Source organism: Oncorhynchus tshawytscha, linkage group LG12 (assembly GCF_018296145.1).
Source record: "Oncorhynchus tshawytscha isolate Ot180627B linkage group LG12, Otsh_v2.0, whole genome shotgun sequence".
Taxonomy (NCBI): domain Eukaryota; kingdom Metazoa; phylum Chordata; class Actinopteri; order Salmoniformes; family Salmonidae; genus Oncorhynchus; species Oncorhynchus tshawytscha.
Window position 1 is genome coordinate 11040892 of NC_056440.1, and position 22283 is coordinate 11063174.

The window sequence follows — 22283 nt, forward strand, 5'->3', positions numbered from 1 at the left end:
CCATTGATTTAATGTATTGTTGTTCTCATTAATATTGTTGTTGTTGTTAATGGTAATCCCATGTCCATTACTACTATTATTATTGCTGTTGGTCCCACCATGTATTTATATATAAATATGTATATATTATATATATATATAAATAGATATTTTTATTTGTCTATATATATACTTTGACAATGTAAGTAATAGTTTTTCTCAATTGCTAAAACACAATTTCTGAAACCTTGCTCCATTTCCTGAAAACATTAAACACAAAACCTCATCTTCAAGCAGTATTTACATAACCTCTGACTCCTCTTGCAAAAGTAAACATTCACCTCACAACAGTTTTACCTGTGTTTAAAATCAAACACTGCTCTCAAATCATAAACAAAGTGATCAAAATGATGTACACTCTCAAGCAGTCAGTAAACAATACACCGAAAAATAGAAAACACATTGTTCAAAACATACAATTCTCAGGGAGGAGTACATTTTTAATCTAAAGAAATATTCATATTTTTCCGTCATTGTCTTTTGATAAACGAAAACATATTCTATCATAGTAGCTCAAAATTAATCAGAAATTACTACTCTGCTTTGCTCTTTGCAATTTAGTTTTTTGTTCTTCCTCCTCCTTGTACCCCTATTTTTACAGTACTGTACCCTGCATCTCACAAACTTGTCCATTGTCTCTGATACTGTAATTCTTGTTCTTTGTTGATATGAACCTGCAACCAGTCAAAATCTATTGAGCAGTCAGTACTGTTAATTATTGGAAAGCACAATGTTCAGGGCCATACAATGTGTCCATTGTACAGTATACATCCTACAATGCACTGTACTACAGTATCCATTCTCAGACTTTCTCCTTCCCACCTTCAACAGCCTGTTTGCTCTCTGAACTGGCTTGTATTGGTTGTGTCGCATCATTTGAAACAGGTTAAATCCATTTTGAGTGGTTGTGTTCAATCAATGACATGTGTTCTCTATTTGTATTTGATTGTTGCCACTTGTGTTTATCAGTATGGATGACATACTGTGTTTTGAGAATGAGAATGTGTTTAGAGTTTTGCTGAAAGGTCTAAGTGAGATCTGCAAATTGTGTTTTACCATGTGAAATGGTTTAAGGTATTGACAACAGACTGCATAATTAGCTAAATGAGTCCAGGCAACTGAGAACTTTGTTCAGCCAATGGGTTTTAGTGTTTTAGCAATTGAGAAAAGCTGTAATGAACTTGCCATGTCAATAAAGTCAATTGAATAGAGAGAGAGAGAGAGAGAGAGAGAGAAAGAGAGAGAGAGAGAGAGAGGGGGGCCAATTAGGATCTGGCAAAAAATACTTGAATCAGTTATAGACTCTATTGCCCTTTATGGTTGTGAGGTCTGGGGTCCGCTCACCAACCAAGAATTCACAAAATGGGACAAACACCAAACTGAGACTCTGCATGCAGAATTCTGCAAAAATATCCACAGTGTACAGTGTAAAACACCAAATAATGCATGCAGAGCAGGATTAGACCGATACACGCTAATGATCAAAATCCAGAAAAGAGCTCTCTTCCTGCCTGTGATACAGAAGTCTCACCTCCATTGGTGCGGCAGCAGGGAGAGGCAGTAGCAGCTTTGTCAGAGAGAGCGAGAAGAATTCTCCTGTGGTACTCAGCCAGGCCCACAGCACCAGGCCCGGACATGCAGGTTCCTCTGTGTTCAGGCCTCCAGGCTGTAAGCAGAAGTGTAGCAGAGATAAAAGGCTTGCGAGGGGACCACATGAAAGTCAGCGTGACCCTCAAGGTCAAATTCCCCTGAGAGGGGTTTCCAGTTGCAGCTGCCCAATCGGCACAGACACAAGGCAGAGGGGGGAGGAGTTAGAGAGAGTTAATATTCTCCGGGTGAAATTAGGAGCAAGGGAGGGTTATGAAGTGAATGTTTTTGACCTCTTTTTCTCCCTGTTTACAAGATCTATCTACTAACTTGGTGTATTTTTATTATCAGTCTTTAATGCTGAGTTAAACGTGTTGGTTTTTGATCATGGAGAGGCACTTTATTGACGTTCCGTTTGACATTGAGAAAATCTCTTCTATACACATTCAGTTTGTTCTTTAGTTCTTGTACCTTGGTTGAACTGAGGTAGCAACAATATACTGTCCTTTATCGTGAGGTATCTGGTGTATATACTTTACGTGTAGTAAAACGGCATTATCACATTGACATCAATGCTAGCAGTGTTAGCCCTTTGAGAGCCTGGTCTATATCGACTCTCTTGCAGGGGAAAATAACAGAAGCAGAGGCAGAGATGTTAAATTGCCGTACGCTATACTTTAATCAGAGAGAGCATAATTCACTTGGAAACATGACGACGGGAAGAAATAGAAATGGTGAATATCTCTGGTATTTCCCCTGGGATTTTTAAATTACAGACTGGGGCAGGGAGGAAGCAGACAACAGAGAGGCTCAGTCCAATAGAGGAGTCCCACTAGAGAGACTGTAGAGAGGCTCAGTCCAATAGAGGAGTCCCACTAGAGAGACTGTAGAGAGGCTCAGTCCAATAGAGGAGTCCCACTAGAGAGACTGTAGAGAGGCTCAGTCCAATGGAGGAGTCCCACTAGAGAGACTGTAGAGAGGCTCAGTCCAATGGAGGAGTCCCACTAGAGAGACTGTAGAGAGGCTCAGTCCAATGGAGGAGTCCCACTAGAGAGACTGTAGAGAGGCTCAGTCCAATAGAGGAGTCCCACTAGAGAGACTGTAGAGAGTACGGAGGGCAGAGAGGGAGCAGACAATAGAGAGGCTCAGTCCAATGGAGGAGTCCCACTAGAGAGACTGTAGAGAGGCTCAGTCCAATAGAGGAGTCCCACTAGAGAGACTGTAGAGAGGCTCAGTCCAATGGAGGAGTCCCACTAGAGAGACTGTAGAGAGGCTCAGTCCAATAGAGGAGTCCCACTAGAGAGACTGTAGAGAGGCTCAGTCCAATAGAGGAGTCCCACTAGACTGAGACTGTAGAGAGGCTCAGTCCAATGGAGGAGTCCCACTAGAGAGACTGTAGAGAGGCTCAGTCCAATAGAGGAGTCCCACTAGAGAGACTGTAGAGAGGCTCAGTCCAATGGAGGAGTCCCACTAGAGAGACTGTAGAGAGGCTCAGTCCAATGGAGGAGTCCCACTAGAGAGACTGTAGAGAGGCTCAGTCCAATGGAGGAGTCCCACTAGAGAGACTGTAGAGAGGCTCAGTCCAATGGAGAGGAGTCCCACTAGAGAGACTGTAGAGAGGCTCAGTCCAATGGAGGAGTCCTACTAGAGAGACTGTAGAGAGGCTCAGTCCAATGGAGGAGTCCCAGTCCCACTAGAGAGACTGTAGAGAGGCTCAGTCCAACAGAGGAGTCCCAATAGAGAGACTGTAGAGAGGCTCAGTCCAATGGAGGAGTCCCACTAGAGAGACTGTAGAGAGGCTCAGTCCAATGTAGAGGCTCAGTCCCACTAGAGAGACTGTAGAGAGGCTCAGTCCAATGGAGGAGTCCCACTAGAGAGACTGTAGAGAGGCTCAGTCCAATGGAGGAGTCCCACTAGAGAGACTGTAGAGAGGCTCAGTCCAATGGAGGAGTCCCACTAGAGAGACTGTAGAGAGGCTCAGTCCAATCCCAGAGGAGTCCCACTAGAGAGACTGTAGAGAGGCTCAGTCCAATGGAGGAGTCCCACTAGAGAGACTGTAGAGAGGCTCAGTCCAATGGAGGAGTCCCACTAGAGAGACTGTAGAGAGGCTCAGTCCAATGGAGGAGTCCCACTAGAGAGACTGTAGAGAGGCTCAGTCCAATGGAGGAGTCCCACTAGAGAGACTGTAGAGAGGCTCAGTCCAATGGAGGAGTCCCACTAGAGAGACTGTAGAGGGTAGGGCAGGGAGGGACGGAGGCCGAGAGAGAAACTGATTAGATGAATTTATTAGTTACAGATGTAATTGCTGGGTACAATGAAATTATTCAGCTCTGAGCTCCAACACTGCAGGTCAAAAAGACAAGTGAATAAAACAATAATCTAAATAATAATATATATAAAAAATATTTACAAATGTAACCATTTACATGTCCATATGGGGTAGGGGCAGGGTAACTGTCCATTGTGGGGGAGGGGGGGGGGCGACTGGGAGAACAGGTAGCTGACTAGTGGTGGCTATTCAGCAGCCTGATGGTCTGAGGCTAGAAACTATTGGCCAGTCTGACAGTTTCTGCCACGATGCTCCTATACTGCCCACGTGTGAGTGATGGAAGCATGGAGAACGGCCCATGGTTCGGGTGGCTGGGGTTCTTCTTGGCCTTCCTGCGACACCTGGTGTTGTAGGTGTCCTGGAAGGCAGTCAGTGTGTAGCCAATGATGCGTTAGGCTGAGCGACCCACCCTCTGAGACTTAAGGCCATATTCCCAGTCATCTATACATGGTTAAATGCGGTGGTTCGCGCTTTCAGTTTTGCGCGAATGCCGCCATCTATCCATGGTTTCTGGTGAGGGTAAGATTTAATAGTCACAGGGAGTACAGGAGGGGGCTGAGGATGCACCCTTGTGTTGCCCCCGTGTTGAGGATTAGTGTGGAGGAGATAATGTTGTCTACCTTCACCACCTGGGGACAGCCCTTCAGGAAGTCCAGGACCCAGTTGCATAGGCCCACGGACGGCAGACTAGAGAGAGAGAAGCTCTATGTCCAGTCTGTGTCCAATACGGCCAAATAAAGAACATACATTTAATTGACTCCCCTCCCTCTCCGTCCGTCCTTCCCTCCCTCCTCCATTTCTCCCTCCCTCCCTCCCTCCCTCCCTCCCTCCCTCCCTCCCTCCCTCCCTCCCTCCCTCCCTCCCTCCCTCCCTCCCTCCCTCCCTCCTCCCTCCCTCCCTCCTCCATTACTCCCATCTTCCCTCCCTCCACCCCATCCCTCCCTCCCTCCTCCTCCATTTCTCCCTCCTACCCTCCCTCCTCCATCCCTCCCTCTTCCATTTCTCCCTCTGTCCTCCATTTCACCCTCCCTCCCGCCTTTCCTCCCTCCCTCCACCCCATCCCTCCCTCCCTCCGTCCTCCATTTCACCCTCCCTCCCGCCTTCCCTCCCTCCCTCCTCCATCCCTCCTTCCTCCATCCCTCCCTCCTCCATCCCTCCCTCCTCCTCCCTCCCTCCTCCTCCATCCCTCCCTCCTCCATCTCTCCCTCCTCCATTTCTCCCTCCTGCCTCCATCTCTCCCTCCTCCCTCCCTCCTCCTCCTCCTCCTCTCTCTCTCTCTGTCTCTCTCTCTCTCTCTCTCTCTCTCTCTCTCTCTCTCTCCATCCTACAGATGATGAAATGAGAGACTATGTTGAAGTTGAGCACACAGTTGTTATCCATCATTAAGGTTAACGTGTGTGTTGTCCTGTATACAGTAAATGCCCTTGTGTGTGTGTTAGTTCTCCTATCCTAATGTGCGTGTCTGTGTGTTCTCCTCTCCTGTAGCTAAACAGGTTAGCAGAGGACCCTCTGAAGAGGCCGGTGGTTTATGTGAAGGGGGCCGATGCTGTTAAGCTGATGAACATAGTCAACAAGCAGAAAGTGGCCCGCACCAGGATCCAGCACAGACCACCGAGGGTAAACATAAAAAATATATATAGATGTTTTATTGTCACATACACCAGATAGGTGCAGTGTAATGCGTTGTTTTACAGGGTCAGCCATAGTAGCACGGCGCCCCTGGAGTAAGTGCCTTGCTCAAGGGCACATCGACAGATGGACTAACGCTTTAACATGTAGGCTACCTGCCGCCACGAGCACAACAATGAGCCAAACCAAAGCAGAACTACTGGGAAGAGAGTATCTGTGTGTGCGTGTGTGTGTGTGTGTGTGTGTGTGTGTGTGCGCACAATTGCAAGTGAATACACAAACCAAGACATATTTGAGTTATTATGACTCTCATTTAGACCCTACTGTCACACTTCACAAAGCATTGACTGACTCGAGTCCCACAGCTAACAGCTTCAGATATGGGAAGACACTCTAACAGGGAAATCTGAGCCACTCTCTGTTCTTAGTTATTTCACACAGTCAATTTATCAATGGATGTAGCCAGGGGTACATCTATGCCCAGTTCTGTTATTCAATCCCTGTGTGTGTTTATTAGTCATCAACACATGATGTGTATATGATTTGTTCTTCCAGACTGTGTCAGTGGTCATGCCCTCATTCCAGACTATGTCAGTGGTCATGCCCTCATTCCAGACTGTGTCAGTGGTCATGCCCTAATACCAGACTGTTTCAGTGGTCATGCCCTCATTCTAGACTGTATCAGTGGTCATGCCGTAATACCAGACTGTTTCAGTGGTCATGCCCTCATTCTAGACTGTTTTAGGGATCATTTGAGACTGTTTCAGGGATTATTTCATCATTCCAGACTGTTTCAGTGATCATTCCAGACTGTTTCAGTGATCATAACATAATTCCAGACTGTTTCACAGGTTTTTCCATAATTCCAGACTGTTTCACTGGTTTTTCCATCATTCCAGACTGTTTCAGTGATCATAACATCATTCCAGACTGTTTCAGTGGTCATTCCATCATTCCAGACTGTTTCAGGGATTATTCCATCATTCCAGACTGTTTCAGGGATTATTCCAGACTGTTTCAGTAGTCATTACATCATTCCAGACTGTTTCAGGAATCACTCCAGACTGTTTCAGGGATTATTCCAGACTGTTTTTTTTTTTTCCATCATTCCAGACTGTTTCAGTGATCATTCCAGAATGTTTCAGGAGTCATTATATCAATCCAGACTGTGTCAGTGATCATTCCATCATTCCAGACTGTTTCAGTGATCATTCCATCATTCCAGACTGTTTGAATGATTAGTGCATACTGTTACAGTGGTCATGCCCTCATTCCAGACTATGTCAGTGGTCATGCCCTCATTCCAGACTGTTTCAGTGGTCATGCCCTCATTCCAGACTGTTTTAGGGATCATTTGAGACTGTTTCAGGGATTATTCCATCATTCCAGACTGTTTCAGTGATCATTCCATCATTCCAGACTGTTTCAGTGATCATTCCATCATTCCAGACTGTTTCAGTGATCATTCCATCATTCCAGACTGTTTCAGTGGTCATTCCATCATTCCAGACTGTGCAGTGGTCATTATATCAATCCAGACTGTTTCAGTGGTCATTCCATCATCCCAGACTGTTTTAGTGGTCATTCCATCATTCCAGACTGTTTCAGTGTTCATTATATCATTCCAGACTGTTTCAGTGGTAATTCCATCATTCCAGACTGTTTCAGGGATCATTCCAGACTGTTTCAGTGGTCATTCCATCATTCCAGACTGTTTCAGGGATCATTCCAGACTGTTTCAGTGGTCATTCCATCATTCCAGACTGTTTCAGTGGTAATTCCATCATTCCAGACTGTTTCAGTGGTAATTCCATCATTCCAGACTGTTTCAGTGGTAATTCCATCATTCCAGACTGTTTCAGTGGTCATTCCATCATTCCAGACTGTTTCAGTGGTAATTCCATCATTCCAGACTGTTTCAGTGGTAATTCCATCATTCCAGACTCTTTCAGTGGTAATTCCATCATTCCAGACTCTTTCAGTGGTAATTCCAGACTGTTTCAGTGATCATTCCATCATTCCAGACTGTTTCAGTGATCATTACATCATTCCAGACTGTTTCAGTGGTAATTCCATCATTCCAGACTGTTTCAGTGGTTTTTCCATCATTCCAGACTGTTTCAGGGATTATTCCATCATTCCAGACTGTTTCAGTGATCATTCCATCATTCCAGACTGTTTCAGTGATTATTCCATCATTCCAGACTGTTTCAGTGGTCATTCCATCATTCCAGACTGTTTCAGTGGTCATTCCATCATTCCAGACTGTTTCAGTGGTAATTCCATCATTCCAGACTCTTTCAGTGGTAATTCCAGACTGTTTCAGTGATCATTCCAGACTGTTTCAGTGGTAATTCCATCATTCCAGACTATTTCAGTGGTAATTCCATCATTCCAGACTGTTTCAGTGGTAATTCCATCATTCCAGACTGTTTCAGTGGTAATTCCATCATTCCAGACTCTTTCAGTGGTAATTCCATCATTCCAGACTCTTTCAGTGGTAATTCCATCATTCCAGACTGTTTCAGTGGTAATTCCATCATTCCAGACTGTTTCAGTGGTAATTCCATCATTCCAGACTGTTTCAGTGGTAATTCCATCATTCCAGACTGTTTCAGTGGTAATTCCATCATTCCAGACTCTTTCAGTGGTAATTCCATCATTCCAGACTGTTTCAGTGGTAATTCCATCATTCCAGACTGTTTCAGTGGTAATTCCATCATTCCAGACTGTTTCAGTGGTAATTCCATCATTCCAGACTGTTTCAGTGGTAATTCCATCATTCCAGACTGTTTCAGGGATCATTCCAGACTGTTTCAGTGGTCATTCCATCATTCCAGACTGTTTCAGGGATCATTCCAGACTGTTTCAGTGGTCATTCCATCATTCCAGACTGTTTCAGTGGTCATTCCATCATTCCAGACTGTTTCAGTGGTCATTCCATCATTCCAGACTGTTTCAGTGGTCATTCCATCATTCCAGACTGTTTCAGTGGTCATTCCATCATTCCAGACTGTTTCAGTGGTAATTCCATCATTCCAGACTGTTTCAGTGGTCATTCCATCATTCCAGACTGTTTCAGTGGTAATTCCATCATTCCAGACTGTTTCAGTGGTCATTCCATCATTCCAGACTGTTTCAGTGGTCATTCCATCATTCCAGACTGTTTCAGTGGTCATTCCATCATTCCAGACTGTTTCAGTGGTCATTCCATCATTCCAGACTGTTTCAGTGGTCATTCCATCATTCCAGACTGTTTCAGGGATCATTCCAGACTGTTTCAGTGGTAATTCCATCATTCCAGACTGTTTCAGTGGTCATTCCATCATTCCAGACTGTTTCAGTGGTCATTCCATCATCTGTTAGGAACATTAACATACCTAAAGCACCTCCCAAATGGATTATTTTAAGACATTGTAAAAATGTTATTATTGATTCTTTCATTGATTACTTTCTCTCACAATTTGAGCATTTCTATCCCCCCAAAAATGTCGTGGGTGTTTTACATGGGAATCAATTTAACTGTTTGAGAAGTTTTAATATACACAGGGACATTTAAGTTGATACATTTCAAAAGGAATTGGTACCAATGCGGTTGTCTGCTGTTTGGGAGGGTCATTCATACATTGTGCAATGTGTCTTATAATGTAATCCTAAAATGAATCTGTGAAGATTGTCATGAATGATCTAATTTGCATCGTAAGGTCTTGGTTTTGTTTTGATAGATGACGTCACCATAGTCTAGGGTAGGAAGCAGCAGTTAGGTTACTAAGGTCTTGGTTTTGTTTTGATAGATGACGTCACCGTAGTCTAGGGTAGGAAGCAGCAGTTAGGTTACTAAGGTCTTGGTTTTGTTTTGATAGATGACGTCACCGTAGTCTAGGGTAGGAAGCAGCAGTTAGGTTACTAAGGTCTTTCTAATGGATACGCGAAAACAATTATTAGATCTCTATACTAACCAAAGCTTATAGTTAATTATTTTTCTAATTTGTGACTGACCGACTCAAATCGGTCTTATGTAGGAAATTTGAAATTGGTTTTTTTATGTTGGTAAAAAATAGAGACTTGAGCTACAAAATGGTACATCATACACGGCATTTCTGAGGAACAATGGGAAAGTAATTCTGCTTTGAAAGTTGATAAACTTGTAAACTCACTTTTGAGAATAGGGCCTTTGAATGATTTGGAACCCACTGGACAGCTCTCCTATGTCTACACACATTCAGCATTGTTCACACCCTCTTCAGCCGGCCCCACCCATCTCTTTAAGGATTCACATGTAGTAGCCTACAATAATGAAAAATGCCAGGTATATAGAGTGTCCAGATAGTGAGGAACACTGCAGTGATGTTTTACAGTAAGCCAGGTGAGGAACACTGCAATGATGTTTTACAGTAAGCCAGGTGAGGAACACTGCAGTGATGTTTTACTGTAAGCCAGGTGATGTTTTACTGTAGTTTTTTCTTTTTTGTAGCTAATTATTTTTGCTTTGATTCAAAGAAACCTATGAGTGATTTTATTGTATTTCATCAATAAATGTCATATTTTGTTCAATGCTGCCACTGTGTCTGTAGTATTCTCTCTACTAGTTATTTTACAGTGATGTATTTACGTGTAGTACCATAATGAAACATGTATCACATATTTTCTACTACAATATTTAATGATTGAACGAACAACTACACAGTGAAACTGTCGGTATCTTGTGTGTGGGTGATCTAAATGAATGTTCCTATGGTATTTCATGATAAATGAGTTATTTGGAACAATGATTCTGCCAGTGCAAGGTTTCTTTAAAGATATGAAAGCACAATGCAATGTTTTGAACATTGGACAGCCTGTGTTACAAGTGATGACCGTGTTGAGTTTTGCGTCTAAAGTTTTGAAAAATGACCACTAGCTTCTGAAATTAGTGCCAAAGTGATTGTAAAAAACGCCAAAAAAAATTGATACATTTTTGGTACAAATATAATACAAGGAGGCACTTCAACGACTTGGAATAGGAAATGTATGTGCCTGGCAATTGGGCAATAATGAATAGACATTGTGTAGGAATAAGTAGCAGAAGTCGTGTGTGTGTGTGCGTGTGTGTGTGTGTGTGTGTGTGTGTGTGCGTGTGTGTGTGTGTGGTTTCTTCCTTTGGCTGTATATATCTAATTGAGTGGAGTCTCTCCCCGGTGTGTTTCCACAGCAGCCTACAGAGTACTTTGACATGGGGATCTTCCTGGCCTTCTTCGTAGTGGTGTCTCTGGTCTGCCTCGTGCTGCTCATCAAGATCAAACTAAAACAGAGAAGAAGCCAGGTGAGGACACACACACACACACACAGACACACACACACACAGACACACACACACACACACACACACACACACACACACAAACAGACACACACACAGACACACATACATACAGTTGAAATTGGAAGTTTACATACACTTAGGTTGGAGTCATTAAAACTAGTTTTTCAACCACTCCACAAATGTCTTGTTAACAAACTATAGTTTTGGCTAGTCGGTTAGGACATCTACTTTGTCCATGACACAAGTCATTTTTCCAACAATTGTTTACAGACAGATTATTTCACTTATAATTCACTGTTTCACAATTCCAGTGGATAAAAAGTTTACATACACTAAGTTGACTGTGCCTTTAAACAGCTTGGAAAATTCCAGAAAATGATGTCATAGCTTTAGAAGCTTCTGTTAGGCTAATTGACATCATTTAAGCCAATTGGAGGTGTACCTGTGGATGTATTTCAAGGCCTACCTCCAAACTCAGTGCCCCTTTGCTTGACATCATGGGAAAATCCAAAGAAATCAGCTAAGACCTCAGAAAAACATTTGTCGACCTCCACAAGTCTGGTTCATCCTTGGGAGCAATTTCCAAACGCATGATGGTACCACGTTCATCTGTACAAACAATTGTACGCAAGTATAAACACCGTGGGACCACATAGCCGTCATACCGCTCAGGAAGGAAACGCATTCTGTCTCCTAGAGATGAACGTACTTTGGTGCAAAAAGTGCAAATCAAACCCAGAACAACAGCAAAGGCCCTTGTGAAGATGCTGGAGGAAACGGGTACAAAAGTATCTATATTCACAGTGAAACGAGTCCCATATCAACATAACCTGAAAGGCCACTCAGCAAGGAAGAAGCCACTGCTCCAAAACCACCATAAAACAGCCAGACTATTCTTAGAATTATTTTTATTTCACTTTATTTAACCAGGTAGGCTAGTTGAGAACAAGTTCTCATTTACAACTGCGACCTGGCAAAGATAAAGCAAAGCAGTTCGACAGTGTGACACGTACAACACAACAAAGTTACACATGGAATAACATGGAATAAACAGTAAACAAGCCAATAACACAATAAACAAGTCAATGACACAGTAGAAAAAAGAAAGTCTATATACAGTGTGTGCAAAAGGCATGAGGAGGTAGGCAATAAATAGGCCATAGGAGCGAATAATAACAATTTAGCAGATTAACACTGGAGTGATAAATGAGCAGATGATGATGTGCTAGTAGAGATACTGGTGTGCAAAAGAGCAGAAAAGTAAATAAAAACAGTATGGGGATGAGGTAGGTAAATTGGGTGGGCTATTTACCGATGGGCTATGTACAGCTGTAGCGATCGGTTAGCTGCTCAGATGGTTGATGTTTAAAGTTAGTGAGGGAAATATAAGTCTCCAACTTCAGCGATTTTTGCCATTCGTTCCGGCACTGGCAGCAGAGAACTGGAAGGAAAGGCGGCCAAATGAGGTGTTGGCTTTGGGGATGATCAGTGAGATATACCTGCTGGAACATGTGCTACGGGTGGGTGTTGTTATCGTGACCAGTGAGCTGAGATAAGGCGGAGTTTACCTAGCATAGACTTATAGATGACCTGGAGCCAGTGGGTCTGGCAACGAATATGTAGCGAGGGCCAGCCAACTAGAGCATACAGGTCGCAGTGGTGGGTGGTATAAGGTGCTTCAGTGACAAAACGGATGGCACTGTGATAAACTGCATCCAGTTTGCTGAGTAGAGTATTGGAAGCTATTTTGTAGATGAAATCGCCGAAGTCGAGGATCGGTAGGATAGTCCGTTTTACAAGGGTAAGTTTGGCAGCGTGAGTGAAGGAGGCCCTCCTACACGGTTTGCAACTGGTTTGCGAATGCACATGGGGACAAAGATCGTACTTTTTGGAGAAATGTCTTCTGGTCTGATGAAACAAAAATAGAACTGTTTGGCCATAATGACCATCGTTATGTTTGGAGGAAAAAGGGGATGCTTGCAAGCCAAAGAACACCATCCCAACTGTGAAGCACGGGGGTGGCAGCATCATGTTTTTGGGGTGCTTTGCTGCAGGAGGGACTGATGCATTTCATAAAATAGATGGCATCACGAGGCAGGAAAATTATGTCGAAATATTGAAGTTGACACAGGCCTGCTGAAGACACGCTGTGGTGCACCTGTACATGCACCTGTATATCAGTGGTGGCTGTTGCCACTTTAAGTAGGAGGATAGGCTCATAGTTATGCTTGGACCAGAAAGAAGTGAATCAAACACGTGGTTTCTACTACACTACAGATATTGTTATAAACCGTCCCCCTCTCCCCAGCCACCAACTCTCTGTCCTCTGCTCCTGTCCCCAGCCACCAACTCTCTGTCCTCTGATCCTCTCCCCAGCCAACAACTATCTGTCCTCTGTCCTCTCCACAGCCACCAACTCTCTGTCCTCTGTCCTCTCCACAGCCACCAACTCTCTGTCCTCTGTCCTCTCCCCAGCCACCAACTCTCTGTCCTCTGTCCTCTCCACAGCCACCAACTCTCTGTCCTCTGTCCTCTCCCCAGCCACCAACTCTCTGTCCTCTGCCACCAACTCTCTGTCCTCTGTCCTCTCCCCAGCCACCAACTCTCTGTCCTCTGCCAACCACCAACTCTCTGTCCTCTGCTCCTCTCCCCAGCCACCAACTCTCTGTCCAGCCACCAACTCTCTGTCCTCAAAATAGAACTGTTGACTCTGCTCCTCTCCCAAGCCACCAACTCTCTGTCTTCTGCTCCTCTCCCCAGCCACCAGCTCTCTGTCCTCTACTCCTCTCCCCAGCCACCAACTCTCTGTATTCTGCTCCTCTCCTCAGCCACCAACTCTCTGTCCTCTGCTCCTCTCCCCAGCCACCAACTCTCTGTCTTTGCTCCTCTCCCCAGTCACCAACACTCTGTCCTCTGTCCTCTACTCCTCTCCCCAGCCACCAACTCTCTGTCCTCTGCTCCTGTCCCCAGCCACCAACTCTCTGTCCTCTGATCCTCTCCCCAGCCACCAACTCTCTGTCTTCTGCTCCTCTCCCCAGCCACCAACTCTCTGTCCTCTGATCCTCTCCCCAGCCACCAACTCTCTGTCCTCTGCTCCTCTCCCCAGCCACCAACTCTCTGTCCTCTGATCCTCTCCCCAGCCACCAACTATCTGTCCTCTGTCCTCTCCACAGCCACCAACTCTCTGTCCTCTGTCCTCTCCACAGCCACCAACTCTCTGTCCTCTGTCCTCTCCCCAGCCACCAACTCTCTGTCCTCTGTCCTCTCCCCAGCCACCAACTCTCTGTCCTCTCGCCAGCCACCAACTTTCTGTCCTCTGTCCTCTCCCCAGCCACCAACTCTCTGTCCTCTCGCCAGCCACCAACTCTCTGTCCTCTGCTCCTCTCCCCAGCCACCAACTCTCTGTCCTCTGCTCCTCTCCCCAGCCATCAAATCTCTGTCCTCTGTCCTCTGCTCCTCTCCCCAGCCACCAACTCTCTGTCCTCTGCTCCTCTCCCCAGCCACCAACTCTCTGTCCTCTACTCCTCTCCCCAGCCACCAACTCTCTGTATTCTGCTCCTCTCCTCAGCCACCAACTCTCTGTCCTCTGCTCCTCTCCCCAGCCACCAACTCTCTGTCTTCTGCTCCTCTCCCCAGTCACCAACACTCTGTCCTCTGTCCTCTACTCCTCTCCCCAGCCACCAACTCTCTGTCCTCTACGCCTCTCCCCAGCCACCAACTCTCTGTCCTCTGCTCCTCTCCCCAGCCACCAACTCTCTGTCTTCTGCTCCTCTCCCCAGCCACCAACTCTCTGTCCTCTGCTCCTCTCCCCAGCCACCAACTCTCTGTCCTCTGTCCTCTACTCCTCTCCCCAGCCACCAACTCTCTGTCCTCTGCTCCTCTCCCCAGCCACCAACTCTCTCTCCTCTGCTCCTCTCCCCAGCCACCAACTCTCTGTCCTCTGCTCCTCTCCCCAGCCACCAACCTTCTGTCCTCTGCTCCTCTCCCCAGCCACCAACCTTCTGTCCTCTGCTCCTCTCCCCAGCCACCAACCTTCTGTCCTCTGCTCCTCTCCCCAGCCACCAACCTTCTGTCCTCTGCTCCTCTCCCCAGCCACCAACTCTCTCTCCTCTGCTCCTCTCCCCAGCCACCAACTCTCTGTCCTCTGCTCCTCTCCCCAGCCACCAACCTTCTGTCCTCTGCTCCTCTCCCCAGCCACCAACCTTCTGTCCTCTGCTCCTCTCCCCAGCCACCAACCTTCTGTCCTCTGCTCCTCTCCCCAGCCACCAACTCTCTGTCCTCTGCTCCCCTCCCCAGCCACCAACCTTCTGTCCTCTGCTCCTCTCCCCCGCCACCAACCTTCTGTCCTCTGCTCCTCTCCCCAGCCACCAACTCTCTGTCCTCTGCTCCTCTCCCCAGCCACCAACTCTCTATCCTCTGCTCCTCTCCTCAGCCATCAACTCTCTGTCTTCTGCTCCTCTCCCCAGCCACCAACTCTCTGTCTTCAGCTCCGCTCCCCAGCCACCAACTCTCTGTCCTCTGCTCCTCTCCCCAGCCACCAACTCTCTGTCCTCTACTCCTCTCCCCAGCCACCAACTCTCTGTCCTCTGCTCCTCTCTCCAGCCACCAACCTTCTGTCCTCTGCTCCTCTCCCCAGCCACCAACCTTCTGTCCTCTGCTCCTCTCCCCAGCCCCAACTCTCTGTCCTCTGCTCCCCTCCCAGCCACCAACTCTCTGTCCTCTACTCCTCTCCCCAGCCACCAACTCTCTGTCCTCCCCCACTGCCCTCCCCAGCAACACTGCATACCTGTTTATCACCCCAGTCTAACCCTCTGCCCCCCCCTCTCCTCTCTCCTCCACCTCTACAGAGTTCTATGAATAGGATGGCCATCCAGGCCCTGGAGAAGATGGAGACCAGGAAGTTCAAGGCCAAGGTCAAGGGTCAGCGTGAGAGCACCTACGGAGCGTCTGATTCACTGAGCAGTAGCTCCACCTCTGACTGTGCCATCTGTCTGGAGAAGTACATAGAAGGAGAGGTACTAGACGAACACACACACACTTCATAGAAACACATACACACACTGTTCAGAAAAACAGTGGCCAGAAAGGGGTTAGCTTCAGGAACAAAAAAGCATGGTCAGAAGCTGAATTTGGTTTAAGAAGTCTGTAGAAATATGTATTCTAGACCCTAATCGAGGGGGAGCAAGGGTGGGAGGGAAGGAGGTAGAGAGGTCAGAGGGTTAGGGAAGGAGGGGAGGAGGGGGAGATGGAGGGAGGGGGAGGGGAGGGGGAGAAGGAGGAGGGAGGGAGAGAGAGAGAGAGATAAAGAGAGGGGAAAGGGAGGAGAGTGGGGGAGAGCGAGAGAAAGAGAGGGGGGCGAGGAAGGAGAGAGGGAGAGAGAGAGAGAGAGAGAAGAGAGGGGGGGAGGAAGGGGGAGGGGGATAGAGATGGAGGGAGAGTTGTTCAGTGTTGCTGTATAATAATGTGAACAAGAGAAACCTCGCTGCTCTGCTGGTAGCTGTTAGCCGTTCACCCATCAAACACCAATCATGTCCTTAGATATTGTCAGCCTTTACTAACCTTAACTGGTCCCCTCCCCTTCTCCTTCTCTCCCTCTGTCCCCCTGTCCCCCTACCCCTCTCCTCCTCTTCCTCTGTCCTCTCCCCCTGTTCCCCTGTTCCTCTCCCCTGTTCCCCTCTTCATGTCCCCCTGTTCTTCTCTTCCTGTCCCCCTGTTCCTCTCCCCTGTCCCCATGTTCCCTCCCCTGTTCCTGTTCCCCTGTTCCTCTCCCCTGTTCCCCTGTTACTCTCCCCCTGTTACTCTCCCCTTGTTCCTCTCCTCCTCTCCCCCTGTTTTTCTCCCCTGTTCCTCTGTTTCCCTGTTCCTCTCCCCTGTTCCCCTGTTCCTCTCCCCCTGTTCCCCTGTGCCTCTCCCCCTGTTCCTCTCCCCTGTTCCCCTGTTCCTCTCCCCTGTTCCCCTCCTCCTCTCCCCTGTTCCCCTCCCCCTGTTCCCCTCCTCCTCTCCCACCCCTCTACAGGAGCTACGGGTCATCCCCTGTGCCCACAGGTTCCATAAGAAGTGTGTGGATCCTTGGCTCCTCCAACACCACACCTGTCCTCACTGTAGACACAACATCATCGGTGAGCTGGTGTTCCCTATGGGCCCTGGTCAAAAGTAGTGCACTATATAGGGAACTAGGTTCCATTTGAGACACGGTGTTGTCAGCATGAGGCCTGTAGCTATCAGACAGGAATTTTACAGTCTGCAAATATTGAACTTTTGTCAAACCCGGTAAAACAATAAAAGAGTCTAATCAATTCATTTAATCGATGTAAAATACCTTTGTCATGAAACTGTAACAAAGCTTACTTTTGAAAGACGTTTCTTTGACTCGTTTCTTTGACGTGCGTTAACCAAACTCTCTCCCTCACTTACACCCCTCTTCTCTTCTCAGAGCAAAGGAAGGGGAACCCCGGCGCTGTCTGCATGGACCCAGTCTACAGCCGGCAGCAGAGGGTAGTCCTGCCTGTCCACTACCCTGGAAGGGTGCACCGTTCTGGGCAGGTGACTGCCTACCCCACCCACACCTCCATGGACCCCCATGGTAACCCCATCACAGTGCTGACAGTGGACCAGCACTCAGACCCCCAGGGCCTGTACCCTCCCCAGTCTGCCCACTCCGGGGCCTTCCTCCGGGACTACCACCCCCACCCAACCCTGCACCTGGACCACTCTCTCAACCCCCATCACTGTGAGCTGCAGCACCAGCACCTGGGCCTCAACCCCCCGCCTACCCCCAGTACCAGCATTTGGGCATCAACCCCCTGCCTACCCCCAGTACCAGCAGCCAGGTCCCCGCCACGGCGCCTTCAAGAGGCCTAAGTTCCACGGACGCAGCTTCTCGCGGGCCGCCTGCTACTCGCAGTACGAGACCATGTACCAACACTACTACCTCCAGGGCCTGACCTTCCCCCAGCAGGGTGAGGGGACCCAGGGGGCAGCAGGTGTAGGAGGGGTGACTGGGAGCGCCGGGCCCCACAAGGGCCACCACAGCATGGCTTTCCAAGGGGGGCTGCTCTACCCCACGGTGGTCCACATGGCCGCCAGCTCCAGGATGGCTGAGGCAGGGAGCGGCGCCTCGGGGCCGGGCTGTTACCATGGCCACCGCTCGGTGTGCAGTGGTTACCTGGCCGACTGCCCGGGCAGCGACAGCAGCAGCAGCTCTGGACACTGCCACTGTTCCTCCAGTGACTCCATGCTGGACTGTACAGAGATCAGTAACCAGGGGGTATACGGCTCCTGTTCCACTTTCCGCAGCTCCCTGAGCTCTGACTACGACCCCTACGTCTACCGCAGTAAGAGCCCCTGTAGGGGGTCGCAAGGGGAGCCAGGGGCCACGTCTGCAGGGGCCTCCACCGCCTGCCCCTCCACAGCCGAGGACTCCCTAACCCCAGCTCCCTCGGGGGGACACAATGGCGACAGCCTGCAGCCACAGCCTCTTCCTGGAACCTCAGGGTTCAGTGTGGGGGACCAGCTCTCCAGCTGCAGTCTGGAGCACAGCTACAGCAGCCGCTCGTCACTGGAACAACCCAGGGACACCAGCACCACTAGCACTACCTCAGCCAGGCCTCCAGAGGGAGCCACAGTGGACATGGGGAAGGGAGGGCAGACAGGGGAGGAGACGAGGGGGGAGCATGGCCTGGGAAGAGCAGGGGCGTGTAGCTGCTGTTTCCAGGTGCTCCCTCCCAACATGGAGTGCAATGGTCAGCAGGGATATCAGAGGCAGGACTCAGACTGGGTGGGGCCTATGGCCTCCTCGGGACGTGGCTGTCAGAGGGGGGCAGAGCAGAACTTTTACCACCCTGGGGAGCACCTGTTGGCTCCGTCGGAGCAGGTGAGCTATGAGGGCCTGCCCTATTGCTTCTACAAGGAGATGAAGGTTCACCGGGCCACAGGGGGGCGCTATAATGAGGACTATGCCGTGAATGTGCAGTATGCGCACCACGCTGCAGACTCGGATGCCTGCTGTGGTGTGCTCAGCCAGAGAATACCCATAATCCACCAGGGCACAGACTATGAGCTGGGCTTGGGGACGGAGACTCTGTATCAGAGCAGCCTACTGCTAGCCAGCCTCACCTTGGGGCAGGGGGGCGAGGGGCGGACTGGTGGGCGGGTGGAGCCTGGTGAGGGAGGGTACTTCACCTCAGGACAGTTCAGTGGTCAAGCGAACCCCACCCAGGAAGAAGAGACCAGGGTCCTGTTCCACCCCCTGAACTACACTACCCACGATGCATCTGGAAACAGTAAAGCTACAGACAAGGGTCTGGGGGTATGAGGGGGTGTGGAGCCCAGAAACAGGGACTCAAACAAACAGCCTGTTTGGTACCTAACCGGTCAGTCAAGAAAACCTCAGTTGCCTTGCTTTTTTTAAGCCTCTCGCTCGCTGAACTCTGAATGTTATCATCCTAGATGGTGATGGTGTAGATTTCTACTGAAATTATATGATGGCCTGCCTGGCGTATCCAGACATAACCCGTTCATTCCTGTGGTCATCAGCAGCTCAGCATAAGCCCAGCTCAACCAACATGACACGTGGCCACGCCTCCCCAGCGGAGTCTACAGGCTCAGATAGATAGAGAATCAGGCTACAACATATGGGTGGAAGTTCACGGTGGTTGGATGTAACAGTGGATGGCTTGGCAAGGCCACAAATCAACACGTAGGCTGGCCCAGCCCTCACAGTACCATGGGTTCCAGACAGGGTCGGTCCGGATCCTGAGACCCATTTGGAGAGAAACAAACTGTGTTAGCAGGGCCCAGTTTGTGAGATGTTTCTTCTTCTCATCTAGTAAGTTGTTCTTCACCTCTGGACTCTGGTCTGTGCAAGTTGTTTGAGGATACATTTCATTTGTTTTATAATCACACACATACCTGTGTGTACTTATGTATATATGTACTTTATGTATGTGTGTATTATACTTTACTGCTCTTGTGACAAAACGTTGCATATACAGCTTGGACAACAAGCGTCAACAAACCACCGAACTCAGATGAAAGGTTATGGAAGAGTACCAAAACATCAACTCATTTTCTTTTTACAGGGTTGGGTGGAGGGGCGGGGTCCTTGCCAGTTGGAGGGGAGGCAGTTCGTCACAGTCACACACTCTTTCATTGAGCTAAGCTATACTAACTAGACTACAGTTCTCTCTCGGGATACTCAATGGGGTGCAATATTCTAGAACAATGCAGATAGAATGTTGACTCAGTTCTCTGTTCTACATAATAGAGAGTCTGTTCTATATAGAACATACACCAGACCAAGCCTTAGGCCACTGAGCCATCCTTACCATCTTGGGCTGTGTCACCTTTTGACCAAATAAAGGTCCACGTAGTGACAGGGTTTCTCTGCGCTCGTAGAACGACATTTGAATATCTTCAAAGGATTGGATTTATATCAAGTTTAGTCACTACTTGTACGTTAGAAGCTCTTGTTTTGGTTTAGTTTTTTTGCAGTCACTCATCTAGCCTCAACACTTAAGCTATAATATACGGCTGTAATATACAATTCTAATATGGTTCTATAGAGCTGTTGTGTGTCAAAAAAAGGCCAAAGGAAAAGATAATCATACAGATAATCATACAGATAATCATACAGATAATCATACAGCCCACCCCATCATGCTCTCAAACAATATCAATGTTGTTCATTCATGCCTTCTTTCTGTTGGTTTTACAGACTGTTTTTACTGTTTCTAGGAAATGTACCCATTGTCTTCAGAGGCAATCGTTTTGAAATAGCAATATTTATATGTAAACCCAGAGCTGTAATCAATGAAAGATATTGAGAATCTAATCTTTCCTTTGCATAAAGATATGTACTACAAATATAACATTTTGGGTTACCCCAAGTCACTATTTAATTGTTTTGTTTTATTATTTGTAGCACTTAAGAAGATTGTATTAAAAGAAAATGTGTACACAAAATTAATATTTTTTATTTGTATTATTTTCTCCATCATTATCATTTTACAAATGTTTAAAAAAGGCTAGAAATCAATCTGTATATTTCTGTATCTGTATTGCAGCATATTTCATAAATGGAAATATGTTCTCTGAATATTTATTTACTAATATATTTATCTTCAAGCCATGTCTTATGTTGAGTGTATGAACGTTTTTGAGTTATTTGGTTGCTGTTTGTGATAAATCGCTAAATACATGGTAATTGCACACAAAATTATTCAATATTCTCTGACCAAAAATGTATTTAAAAAATGTATTACCATACAGTTGTGTAATTAAAGTGTTCAAAGATCTGTAAAATATACAGTTTTATTCAAGTAAATCACATTGTTGTGTTTTTTTCCCCCCCCAACCTTTTCATCTTCATTCAGGGAAATGTACAACAGTGCAGTGTTGATTAGAATTGATATTTTAAATATGGTACAGATCTACATCTCTTTTGGGAAGAAAATTTGGGTAGGTCAGCATATATACGGAACATTTTAAACCACATAACTTTGACTGGCTTGGAGTTAACTGAGAGAGACTGGATAGTCCTCTGAAGCTACGTCACAAAAGTGCACCTTGGTCAAAAGTAATGGACTATATAAGGAATAGGGTGCAATTTGAGAAGCAACCCACGTAGTGACCCTACTGTCGTCTGCTTACCTAGAACGTCTGCTGGCCTAGAACGTCTGCTGGCCTAGAACGTCTGCTGGCCTAGAACATCTGCTGGCCTAGAACTTCTGCTGGCCTAGAACGTCTGCTGGCCTAGAACATCTGCTGGCCTAGAACATCTGCTGGCCTAGAACTTCTGCTGGCCTAGAACCTCTGCTGGCCTAGAATGTCTGCTGGCCTAGAACGTCTGCTGGCCTAGAACGTCTGCTGGCCTAGAACGTCTGCTGGCCTAGAACTTCTACTGGCCTAGAACTTCTGCTGGCCTAGAACAACTCCTGGCCTAGAACATCTGCTGGCCTAGAACGTCTGCTGGCCTAGAATGTCTGCTGGCCTAGAACGTCTGCTGGCCTAGAACATCTGCTGGCCTAGAACGCCTGCTGGCCTAGAACTTCTGCTGGCCTAGAACGTCTGCTGGCCTAGAACGTTTGCTGGCCTAGAACGTCTGCTGGCCTAGAACTTGGAACACTGCTTCTGATCTGTCTCCACCTAGTGGATGGGAAACAACATGCTTAAAATATCCGTATTTAAAACTAAGAATCTACCATTGTTCATTCTTGATTCCTGTCCTCCTCAAAATGCATCATAGGAGAGGTTCCGAGGTGCGTTGAAGGGCAATATCTATCTATGGTTTTTGAGACGAACACGACTGAGGAGAGCGGACGAAAGCAATCAAGGAAATACAATTAAGATTCACCCCAAGATGAGAACACTGGGGTGTATTCACTAGGAACCAAACAG

General features: G+C 47.3%; 1 protein-coding gene across 1 annotated transcript in view; it reads left to right on the plus strand.

The window, feature by feature from the left end:
- The window catches only part of LOC112263905 (E3 ubiquitin-protein ligase znrf3-like), a 215983-nt gene extending 194778 nt beyond the window's left edge, over window positions 1–21205 (plus strand). Inside the window, exons 4-9 of the mRNA XM_042331336.1 lie at window positions 5441–5572; window positions 10776–10886; window positions 15734–15901; window positions 16903–17005; window positions 17320–17626; window positions 17679–21205. Coding sequence (XP_042187270.1) covers window positions 5441–5572; window positions 10776–10886; window positions 15734–15901; window positions 16903–17005; window positions 17320–17626; window positions 17679–19200 — 2343 coding nt within the window. The 3' untranslated portion in view covers window positions 19201–21205. The remainder of the gene's footprint in view (window positions 1–5440; window positions 5573–10775; window positions 10887–15733; window positions 15902–16902; window positions 17006–17319; window positions 17627–17678) is intronic.
- Window positions 21206–22283: the final 1078 nt, after the last annotated feature.